The sequence below is a fragment of the Quercus suber genome, unplaced genomic scaffold, assembly GCF_002906115.3.
Source record: "Quercus suber isolate HL8 unplaced genomic scaffold, Cork oak 2.0 scaffold_205, whole genome shotgun sequence".
NCBI lineage: Eukaryota > Viridiplantae > Streptophyta > Magnoliopsida > Fagales > Fagaceae > Quercus > Quercus suber.
This window is the reverse complement of record NW_027069663.1, coordinates 706,097-717,547: the sequence shown is the minus strand read 5'-3', so window position 1 is coordinate 717,547 and position 11,451 is coordinate 706,097. Positions and strand designations below refer to the sequence as shown.

At 35.4% G+C, this 11,451-nt stretch overlaps 2 protein-coding genes and 1 pseudogene across 4 annotated transcripts; all 3 read left to right on the top strand.

The window, feature by feature from the left end:
- The first annotated feature begins 424 nt into the window (after window positions 1-424).
- LOC112035837 (OVARIAN TUMOR DOMAIN-containing deubiquitinating enzyme 5) lies at window positions 425-3,965 on the top strand. Of its 3 annotated transcripts, none has more exons than XM_024068675.2 (3): window positions 425-601; window positions 2,140-2,253; window positions 2,868-3,965. In XM_024068675.2, the coding sequence occupies exons 2-3, from the start codon at window positions 2,150-2,152 to the stop codon at window positions 3,787-3,789; spliced, it is 1,026 nt and encodes a 341-aa protein (XP_023924443.1). In that variant the 5' UTR covers window positions 425-601; window positions 2,140-2,149; the 3' UTR covers window positions 3,790-3,965. The 3 variants fall into 3 exon arrangements, with proteins under 3 accessions (XP_023924443.1, XP_023924445.1, XP_023924444.1); XM_024068677.2 differs by lacking the exon at window positions 425-601 and adding an exon at window positions 819-940; XM_024068676.2 differs by lacking the exon at window positions 425-601 and adding an exon at window positions 901-1,030.
- Window positions 3,966-4,803: 838 nt separating this feature from the next.
- On the top strand, window positions 4,804-6,593 carry LOC112035834 (transcription termination factor MTERF15, mitochondrial). The gene has a single exon (XM_024068672.2). The coding sequence runs from the start codon at window positions 5,341-5,343 to the stop codon at window positions 6,547-6,549; it is 1,209 nt and encodes a 402-aa protein (XP_023924440.2). The 5' UTR covers window positions 4,804-5,340; the 3' UTR covers window positions 6,550-6,593.
- Window positions 6,594-8,986: 2,393 nt separating this feature from the next.
- Window positions 8,987-10,669, top strand: LOC136070037 (transcription termination factor MTERF15, mitochondrial-like; annotated as a pseudogene).
- The last annotated feature ends 782 nt before the right edge of the window (window positions 10,670-11,451 follow it).

Genomic DNA, 11,451 nt, shown 5'->3' with positions numbered 1-11,451 from the left:
ATTATAGCACAATTGGTATTTTTCATTGAGGTGTTATCATTTTATATTTGATGGTTGTTACATCAATACAATTTATTCTTTTTGTTATTATATCATATAGATTTATAATAAAACAGTGTAACGCACAAGCCATTAACTAGTATAAAATAAAATAAGTAAAACTTAGATATAATTATTTACCCTTTTAAAGTTCTATATGAAAATTTAACAGAATTCTTATGAGTATTATTAATAAATTATATTTAAAAAAATTATAGCTAAAAAAACTAGTTTTATATATATGTGTATATATATATATATATAACATAATATTAAAAAAAATTAAAAAAAAAATTCATTAGTAGTAAATATCTTAAGGGTATTTGTTAATTTGGCCCTTAATTATTTCAAAGAGCAAACGGCGTTAAAACCATATATACCTTTTTCCTTTTTTAGTTACCCCCGTTAAAACCCGGAGAAAAAGGCAAACCCCATATCTCTCTGATCTGGGATGGAACCATATCTCAATCTCTCATTCTCTTGAGCCCTGAATCTGAATGAATCATCCATCTGAAAGCTGTTGATCTGATTGATTTCATACAACCAACCAACCAACCAAAAGGTAAATATCTCACACTCACCAGATAGATTAATCTTAGAATAACAATGAGCTTTTCTGCTTTTGAAATGCAGAAGTAGGAGAAGATGGGTTTGGGGTTTTCTCCAGCATTTCTAAACGGGTTTTAATGAGGATATTTTATTGGGATAACATATAGAGTAATCGTGTCTATTCGTGCATCTAAGGTTTAACGGAAGAAAAAAAAAAGGGTTTTAACTTTTAACGCCGTTTGGTCCGTGAAATAAGCGAACCAGATGTCTGAATTTTAAAAGGGTATTAAGGAACAGTACTTAAACTCAGCATATGCTTTCAGAGAATTCTAGGTTGTTTCACGCGCAAACGGTAAACCCTAACCTTAAATATTATTCTATGTTGTCTCTCTCTCATTATCGATACTTGAGGCTCTTCTTCTTCAAAGCCTTTGATTGCTTGGTAAGAAATCATATTAAAACATTTTCTAAATTTTCATATAAGTTTCAAACTTTTTTTTTTTTTTTTGTGTCTTTCTTGTTATTCAAAGAATGTAAATTTAAAAACTATCTAGTACCTAGTATAGTATCTTGTATGTATGTTTAAGACTGTTTTGCCTTGTGGGTTATTATCTGATTCCATTTTTGGGAGAAAATTATGACTCAGTTTTTTTTTTTTTTTTTAATATGTCACTCTGTGTTGTGAATTTTAGAATGGGTTCTAGCAAAAGATTGTATTTGAATTTTAAATTGATTTTGGTTTATGTTTTTACTGTTCAGTATGTACGTGAATTTGTTGTATGATGCATTGTTGTTGATGTTAATGTTGATACCTTAAGTGAAAGTTTGACTATGACTATTTGGTATCTATGTAGATTATTGATGACATTTTAAAATCCAATCCACTCATTTCAAAGTGGATAGATAGGATTTTAGGATTTCATGGTGGAGTTTACTTAAGAACTCTAGAGGATCTTAATTTATCAAAAAAAGAACTGTAGACGTTCTTAATGTAGCCATCGGAGGTTGTTACTCACAATGTTGCTTTCCATGCCACCATTTTTAACCTTCTTTATATCACCACATGTTTGCAACAATGTTTCAGTTTTGTAGGTATAAGTGGCACAATATTTGCATGAACCAAATGATTTTAATTTGTGACAGTCTGACACTGGTTATACCAGGAATTTGTTTAATTTGTATGTCAACAAGTCATAGGTTGCACCATATATTTAGACAGTTTATGTAGGTAGAAAAATTTTGCTGACTCTTAGAAACTATATTGTATGTATTTGATACATGTCAGAGCTTAAATAACTGTGTACATACTAGCATGCTAAAATTGAAGATGGCTTCTGTAATCTTTTAAAGCTTTTCATCGAACTTAGATTTCCTCAGTTTTTAATTTAAAGAGATGCCTGTTTTTATCATCTTTTTGTACTCCTCCCTCTCTCTGCCTTTTTTCCTCTCCCCAGATGGGGTTTATTGTAGTTCAAAAGATCTAAAATACTAGTAATTTGCATTGGAAGGTTTCTCCCATGTGCTCTGCATTATTGTCTACCTTGAATGCAGGGTTGCTTAAATGGAGGACACTCAAGAAATAGAGGATAAAACATCTGAAGCAATTTCAGATAATGCATCACAAAAGAAAGAGGAAACTCGTGATGAAATGCTTGCTAGGCACAGGTCATTTATTTATCACAAATCTAAACTATCACTTCACTGCTTTTCATTTTGTTTATCTCTTGATTTTAACTATTCTGCAACAATGATGGTTTCTGGCTGCTTCCAGTTTATTCCTAGTTTTCCAGCATACAAGTGGTAGTTTAAGAAGAAGACGTAGACTTGTTGAAAGAGGCAGTGTTACCAATGCCTTGTTTCCCTTTCTAAAAGATTGTGGAGAAGAAATAATTAAATTGGATTTGCACTGTTGGATTCTAATCCAAAAATGAATTTTGCTAAGTGAACTTGACACTTACGAGCTTAATTTACTCATCCCTGTTACTAAATTAAAAAGTAGAAGAGGGCCTTCATGAGAACAAGGCAGTGCTACTAAGCCTTCTAATATAAAACGCAGTCCTGATATAAAGTAAAAAAAAAAATTGAATGGTGTTGGATTTGAGCATAGCATGCCTCAACTGTTCCCTGCTCTGCAAATCAGTGGTTGAAAGGAATGTTCTTTTTCTTATTTATTATTCCTTTTGTGTGATTGAGGATTGTCCCTCAGAATTGTTGTATTTTGTGTTTCAGCCTTTTCAAATTCTCATGTTATTGCACAAATGACTATTATTTGTGTGCAGGAAAGAGATATCACAGCTGCAGAACAAGGAAATTGGGCTGAAAAAGGCAGCAGCCAAAGGTAGCAAGGCTGAACAGAAAGCTAAGAAGAAGCAGGTGGAGGAAGAGGTTTCTCAACTTTCTGCTAAGCTTAAAGAAAACCATGCCAAAGAACTTGCCTCATTAGGCTATAGTGGCAGTAGTGGAAATGGAAAAGGCACTATTGACACTTTGGTGAAAGCAATAGCTGGAGTTTCTGTTACCAGTCAACCTGACCAATCAAGGGATTCAAAGCCCAGTAAGAGTGCAAAGAGGCGAGAAAAAAGAGCTCAGGAAGAAGCAGCAAGAGAGCAAAGAATCCAAGAAGAGCAGAGCAACATTATAAGTGATCGAATGGTTGAAAATGAGAAACTGGAAAGAAAGCTTGAACCCCTTGGTTTGACTGTTACTGAAATAAAGCCAGACGGGCACTGCCTCTACCGAGCTGTTGAGGACCAGTTAGCCCTCCTCTCTGGTGGTTCATCTCCTTATACATACCAAGAGCTTCGAGAAATGGTGGCTGCTTATATGAGGAAATATGCATCCGATTTCATCCCATTTTTCCTGTCAGAGAATGTGTTAGAGGGTGATACTGATAATTCAGTTACAGAGACTGTGTTAGAGGGTGATACTGATAATTCAGTTACAGAGAGATTTGAGAATTACTGCAAAGAAGTGGAGTCAACTTCGGCATGGGGAGGCCAACTAGAGCTCGGTGCTTTAACTCACTGCCTTAGAAAACATATCATGATATTATCGGGGTCCTTCCCTGATGTAGAGATGGGGAAGGAGTACAAATCCGATGATGGGAATGGTTCATTGAATTCAAGTATCATGCTATCATACCATAAGCATGCATTTGGGCTTGGTGAGCACTATAATTCTGTGGTGCCCAATGTCGTCTAATAGGTGTCCTTCAAATTATGAGTATAAAATTAGATGAAATATTAGTGGTACTGAATTGTAGGACAATGTGATCACAAAGACCTCGCATTCATGGGATTGCTGCTTTTAAGTGAAACTACAGAAAAATTAATTGAACTTATATTGTTGGAATAAATTGTTACTCAAGATTTTTTTTTTTTTTTAATTTTTTTTTTTAATTTTTCTTGGTAGGAAGAGGAAGTTTTATTTAATTAACTAGCAAGTATGTTACTCCTTAGGATTGAATTACCCCTGTCCATGGAATTAGGCAAATTGAAGATAGAAAATAAAAAATCCTCCGTTGAGTTATTGGTTATTGCAGACAGCAGAATTACCTTTCTATTCGTCTCAAATGCATATGAAGCTTAGTTGTTTACTTTGTTGAATGTGATTGTGTGACATTATGAATCCTGGTCATACTCAAAGATATCAACTTTGGTGTCTCTTTTTTTGGCTCCTTGGCTACTTCCTGTATTGCTGTCTCTAACACTACTTTAACATGTACTGTTTAAGCCCAAGGTTGCTTAAGCATGTAAATTCTTAGTTTAAGAGTGTTAAGAATTCCTAGCCAAAAAAGAGAGATAGGAACTTCAGAACCAAAAATATAACCAATTACAATCTAATCAATCCTCAATCAGGCTCTTATAAAACTTCTACATAGTGCATACACCACAACCAGCATGAGATCCGCTACATTCAGAAAGTGTCATACAAAATAAAGTTACTTGTCACTATCAGTTGAATGTTATTGTCTTGGAAACACTCTTAACACCACATGAGACCTTGACCATGTAACTAAAACTTACATTTTATTTCAAGTGCAAACAAAAAGCAAGTTATCCCTACTTATACAAATTCCCCAACCCAACTGAAAAAACAAAAAATAAAGTAGGAGAGGGCGACTAGAGTTATTACTTGTTATCGAGCTTTCAAGTCTGTTTTCCATCCAGCCCCATAAGATCACTAGTTGACAAAGAGTTGGAGATGTGAAGTTTTTCCATTAGGGCTTCTATCTTGGAATTCAATCCTAGACCTTCACTCTCCAAACTATGTCAGAGTAGGTCCCATGATCACTAGACCACCACCATTAGTGATAGATAACACTTAACTGACAATCTTTACACACACACACACACAAACAAATTAACATGATGCTTGTCATTGCAAGAACAAATTTGGCAAATAAGAGCAAATCACTTTTTAATTTTGCCTTAGCTAATGAATTCGAAAAAATAAGCATTGCAGATATCAGATAGGTGTTATAAAGCGTGAGTTTCAAACTCTTCTCAAAAGTCCAACAGTACCTGCGAAAACAAATGGGGGAAATAGCGCAATCTCTCTCTCTCTCTTCAATGTCACATGAGACTTAATTTTGAGAAGCTTTATTTTTTAGTTGGATACTGTGAATGTTTGGTTTAACTCTCAAACTGTGAAGCTCAAGCTCTTCTGCAATACGAGGATAGCTCAGAGGACGCCATTCCTTGAAGGATTAATCAGACAACCAACGGGCAAACTCAGTGAGTCTATTCCATTATGTTTAGTTTTCTATGTTCAACACGTCTACTATTACTCAAACGTAGAACGACCCAACTGGGTTTTCTTCACCAAAATGCTTTCTTTATTGTTAAATCGTTCGCATCAATAACATTATCTGATTCTAGTCACCAACAACAAGAAGTTCAAGAAGAAGAACATTCTTTTACAGTGTCTTACCTCATAAACTCTTGCGGGTTATCATCAAAATCTGCTCTTTTAGCATCCAAATGTGTACACTTTGAAAACCCAGAGAGACCAGACTCAGTGCTTAATCTTCTCAAAGAGAATGGATTCACCAATACCCAGATCTCCAAACTTGTCAGGATACGACCAAAGGTGCTTTTATCTTATCCTGAGAAGACCCTTTTGCCCAAAATTGAGTTTTTCCGTTCTAAAGGGATTTCAAGCTCTGATCTCACTACCATCATATCTTCAAACCCATCACTGTTAGGAAGTAGCTTAAACAATCATCTAATCCCCTGCTATGATTTCCTTAAGAGTGTACTACTTGTCGACGAGAAAGTCCTTAAAACTTTCAAGGGATCCCCCAGGGCTGATGTTGCAAATAATTTGGTCCCAAACATTGAACTTTTGAGACGACATGGAGTGCCTCAATCTGTAATCTCTTTGTTTGTAACTAGTTTTCCCCGTGTAGCATTCTTAAATCATTCTAAGTTTGCTGACGCTGTACTCGAGGTTAAGGAAATGGGATTTGATCCCTTGAAAACTGTGTTTGTTCTAGCAGTCCAAGTGGTTTTAAAGATGAGTAAAGAAAAGATGGAATCAAAATTGGAGCTTTATAAGAGATGGGGTTGGTCCAAGGACGTCACTCTCTTGGCCTTTAAAAGGAACCCAAATTGTATGGCTTTATCAGAAGAGAAGATCACAAAAGCAATGGACTTCCTTGTGAACAAAATGGGTTGGCCATCAGCACATATTGCTAAAAATCCTACGATTCTATTTTTAAGTTTGGAGAAGAGGATTATCCCTAGATGTTCAGTTATTCAAATTTTACTAGCCAAGGGTTTGGTGAAGAAAGATTTGGGTCCAGCAAGATTCATATTACCTAGTGAGAGGAGTTTTCTGGAGAGGTTTGTGATCAAGTTTCAGGACGATGTTCCTCAATTGTTGAATGTGTATCAGGGTAAGAAAGATCTTGAGGTAGGAAGCCCATCTGAGAAGGTATGTAGGGCTGAACAATTGTAACATTTCGACTTCAAAGTTAAATTTTAATTCTGTCTTTTTATTCAGTAGCTATTTTAACATTTTATACTTATTGGATAAAGCATTTGCACAATCTTGTACTAGATACATGTTCTCCAAGATAACAATCTCAGTTGTTGGTATGAAACATGGATTCTTAATTTCAAACATAGTTTATTATTTGTGTAGTTGTTTTCAACACCCTAAAAATTAAGGAGCGAAAAGGAAGAAAAGAAAAACTTTTAATAGGAGTCTACTTGTTATAAATGGGATATGTCTGTATGATGTAGACACGGGTCTCAAGACACTATACTTCCTGCAAATTCACCTTCTAATCAACCTGCCATATGCCATTTAAAATAAATAGGACTCCAACACTTTTGATTTCTCTAAATAAGTCATCCTCAGAATAGATAAAGAAATTGTTGCATTCTTGAACTGATGTAGGAAAGTGCAGGAAAATAGAGATAAACAAGAAAAGAGACAAAGAACAGAACAAACCCTAGGCTTCACCACCTAGAATCTACGTAAACCCTAGGCATCACCACCTAAGGTTGTTTGGCATCACCACCAAACAAAGATAAGGACATATTCCCAACTCATCAATTTCTTATTCAAATTCTAATGTCTTCACCATTACAATAGCATTAGTTAAATAGGGTTCAGAAATTACACCAGTATGGAAAATACCTAATTAAATCCCTTAAAACCCTCAACATTAAAAACTAAATTAAAAAAATAGAAATAAAAAATCTTAAATGATTTTGGTGCTTTCATCATAAACCTCGTGAACTCTGGTTTATAAATCATGTTTCTCCTTTATCTTTATGTATTAAGTTAAACTCGACTTCAGAGTAACTAATATAAATTTGATGATAGTAATTTACTGCCTTTCTATGCATTCTTAAACTTGCTGAGGTTGTGGCTTCAACTTTTATTGGTTTTCGTTCTGTGGATATTTGCACTTAAGTTTTCTGATTTGATCAAATACTCATCTCTCCTATACTGGCCTCTTCATTGTTTCCATCTGGTTGGATGATCCCATTTAGTGGATGCATCATAATTTTCAACTTAAATTGTTGATCTTCCATGTACAATCTTTAATTTTCATACATTATTTGTTTGTTTGAGTATGTTTGTGTACTCTGTAGCTCAAGAATCCACAAAGATACAGCAATGATCATACTCTAAGTGAGATGATTCCCGAGGCTGCTTTCCAATAGAGTTGCACATGATGTATAATCCTAGCATATTCTAAGCCTCAAAGCCTAATTGACTGAGAAAACTCAAGTTTGGGCAAAAAGGTTTTTTTTTTTTTTTTTAAATCTACAGGAAGGACCATGGAGATTATCCTAAATGATCTGCAAAGTTGGCTTTTGGTGAACTTTAGGTCCCTGAGAAATCTAATGACCATCTAGGCTTTCTGGGATTTAAATGTACCTTCTGGCTGCTGAGATTGCAGCTTCTGGGGACAGAATTTGCATTATCTGCTCTCTCTGGTATTATAATAATAACTGCCCAATGATTATCAAAGGTGATGTAAAGCTTGTTTGAAAAGAACCTAGTTTGGTTGTGGCTAAGAATAGTGTTTTACTGAGTGGACCTAGCATTTTTGTTAAAGCTACAATAAAATATTGAATGGAGGATTTGGTTCCTAGCAGGAACTCATTTGGATTGAGTTAACTCAGCTAGGAATTTGGGATGTTTCACATCTATTGCTTGCGTATGATTTTTTGTTCTGATGAACTCTCATCCATATAATTTAATTGAAAATCTACACAACCCAAAGTTTAGGGAACATCATGTCCTTCAAATGTGAGAGAGAAATTAAGATTTATCTTTGCTGTTACTGTCTCATAATGTGGATCCTGGTTCAACTCAAAGATCCCTGCTTTGCTATCCACATACATATGTGTGTGTGTGTGTGTGTGTGTGTGCGCGCTGGTTTGCTGTGTCTAACACCATTTTAACACATCTGTTTAAGTCCAAGGATGGTTATCTTTGTTTGTGTTTATAGAAAATTTGAAATCAAAATGAGAATACATGCATGAAAAACAGAAAAATGATCCCTCTTTTTTTATACAACAAAAGGACAAGATAATGGAACAGAGAGAGTTCTAGCCAGTACAGTCATTACATATTCAGAAAATGCTCATGAAAATTTTAAAGCCAATATTAGCTAAACATTGACATTCTTGCAGTGCAACTTGATGCACAGCAAAGATGGTATTTATCTTTACTTTTATTTTTTTTATAAGTAAAAAAAATTATTAGAAAAGGAAAAGAGAAAGACACATAGTAAGATGTGTACTATCCCTTTTCGAAGAATACAATCACAAAGAGAGATTCAATAAATTCAACAAAAGGCATCCAGTGGAGGCTGCCTAGAGTGTGCATGTAGTCACAGAAAGTCCGCAAAATGCTTTGTATTTCTGCAACTATGGACTCTGCTCTCCACTTGCTGCTTCTGTTGGTTCTGATCATTTCTTCTATTTCCTTGATCCGAATTAGGATGATGAGTGAGTTGATGTTTAGGTGGGTTACTTTTAAGAGTGCTTCTCTGATTGCTAGACATCTCACCTCGAGCTTACCCTATGTCAGCACACTAAAGCATCTAGCAAAAAACCTTCCTTCTCTTGAATTTGCCACTATTGCAATTCCTCAACATTTCCTGTTTCTGTTCTAAACCCCCTCTACAAGCAGTAGTGTGCTCCATCCTGGTACCTATCTGTATAATATTCTTTGATGTTTTTCTTTGCTACATAGATGTGCTTGACTTGACTTAAGATCCTCAAAAACTTTGGTGAATCTGCAAGAAAGAGTTTCTGCTCATGTTAATCACACTTTCAGTAGATGTTTGTGATTTATCAAATTATCAAAGTGAACCTGGTTCCTGTGATTTTAGCAAAAAGAGAAACAGCGCATTCTTACTCCCAGGACCAGACATACCATTGAGTTGAATTTTGTGAATGTTTGTTTGAACTTTGTACTCTTTGTGAAGCTCAAGCACTTGTGAAACTCAGAAGCACATGAAGAGTAGCTCAGAGGCCATCATTCCATGAAGGTTTGCTGTATCAGGCAAAGTCAGTGACAGTGAGTCTATTTAATTCAGTTATGTTTGGTTTTCTCCGTTCAACACGATTTGTATTACTCAAACATAGGACAACCCAACTGGGTTTTCTTCATCAAAATGCTTACTTTATTGTCAAATCATTCGCATCATTGAAATCACCTGATAATTCTAGTCAACAACAAGAAGGTCAAGAAGAAAAACATTCTTTTAGAGTGTCTTACCTCATAAACTCTTGTGGGTTGTCCCAGACTCATTACACTTTGAAAACACAGAGAAACCAGACTCAGTGCTTAATCTTCTTAGAGAGAATGGTTTAACCAATACCCAGATCTCCAAATTTGTCAGGTCCTGCCCACAGTTACTTTTATGGGATGTTGAGAAGACCCTTTTGCCAAAAATTGAACTTTTCGGTTCTAAGGGGACTTCAGGCTCTGAGCTCCCTAGGATCCTCTCTTTGAACCCAGTACTGTTGAGTAGGAGCTTAGAGAAACATCTTATTCGCTGATATGATTTCCTCAAGAGTGTACTACTTGCCGACAATAAAGTCCTTAAAACTTTCAAGTGCTCAACAATTGTTGATGCCGCAAATAATATGGTTCCAAACGTTTCACTTTTGAGGCAATTTGGAGTGCCTCAGTCTGCTATCTCTTATTTTGTAACGAATTATCCACAAGACTAAGGAAATGGGATTTGATCCTTGAAAAGAGTGCTTGCTGAGGCAATCCAAGTAGTTTCAATTATGAGACAACCAATGCTGGAATCAAATTGGAGCTTTATAAGAGGTGGGGTTGGTCCAAGGATGTTGCTCTCTTGGCTTTTAAAAGGCGGCCACATTGTATGCTTTTATCAGAAGAGAAGATCACAGAAGCAATGGACTTCCTAGTGAATAAAATGGGTTGTCCATCTGCTGTTATTGCTAGGAATCCTATAATAATTTTATTCAATTTGGAGAAGAGGATTATCCCTAGATGTTTAGTTATACAAAGTTTGCTTGCCGAAGGTTTGCTGTAGAATGATTTAGGTGTATGGACTTTATGGAGAATTTTGTGATCAAGTTTCAGGATGACGTTCCTCAATTGTGGAATGTGTATTGGGGTAAGACAGATGTTCTAGAGGTAGGACACGAATCTGAGAAATGTGGGGCTAAACGTTTGTAGCGCTTTGTGACTTCCAACTTAAATTTAGTTCTTAACTTTTTATTCAGTTGCTGGCTTAACATTTAATACTTATTGGATAAAGCATTTGCATTATATTGTACTGTATTCACTTGGATAAGTGATTTTCCAAGACAACAATCTCAGTTATTGATCTGTGACATGGATTCTTAATTTCAAATAAAAGGCCTGATTCACGTTTATATTTTTCTACTTGTGTCCAATAGCCCCAAAAATAGGGAGCAAAAACTTAAATAGGAATCTCCTTGTTATAAATGGCTCTATTATTTTCTATTTTTATTGTTGCTTCAAAAGGTTGCAAGCAACTTCAAATGGCACTTCAAAAGGTTATTGGAATCTCCTTGTTATATTTTTATGAGATATCCAATAGCACTTCAAAGGTTGCAAGCAAGTTGCTTGCAACCTTTGAAGTGCTATTGGATATCTCATATCTTAGCTTGACTCCAATGTCGTTTTCTATTATGAAAGTGTCCTGATCATAAGGCACCTATTGTGATGGTTGCTATATGTTGAAGACAGAGTTCACAAGGCACTCTTCTGCCCACAAATTCACCTTCCAATTAATTTGCAATATGTCCTTTATCAGATTTGAAATAGGAGGATGCCTAACACATTGTTGATTTCTCATAAGTTCATTGTTAGAACATATAGAGAAAT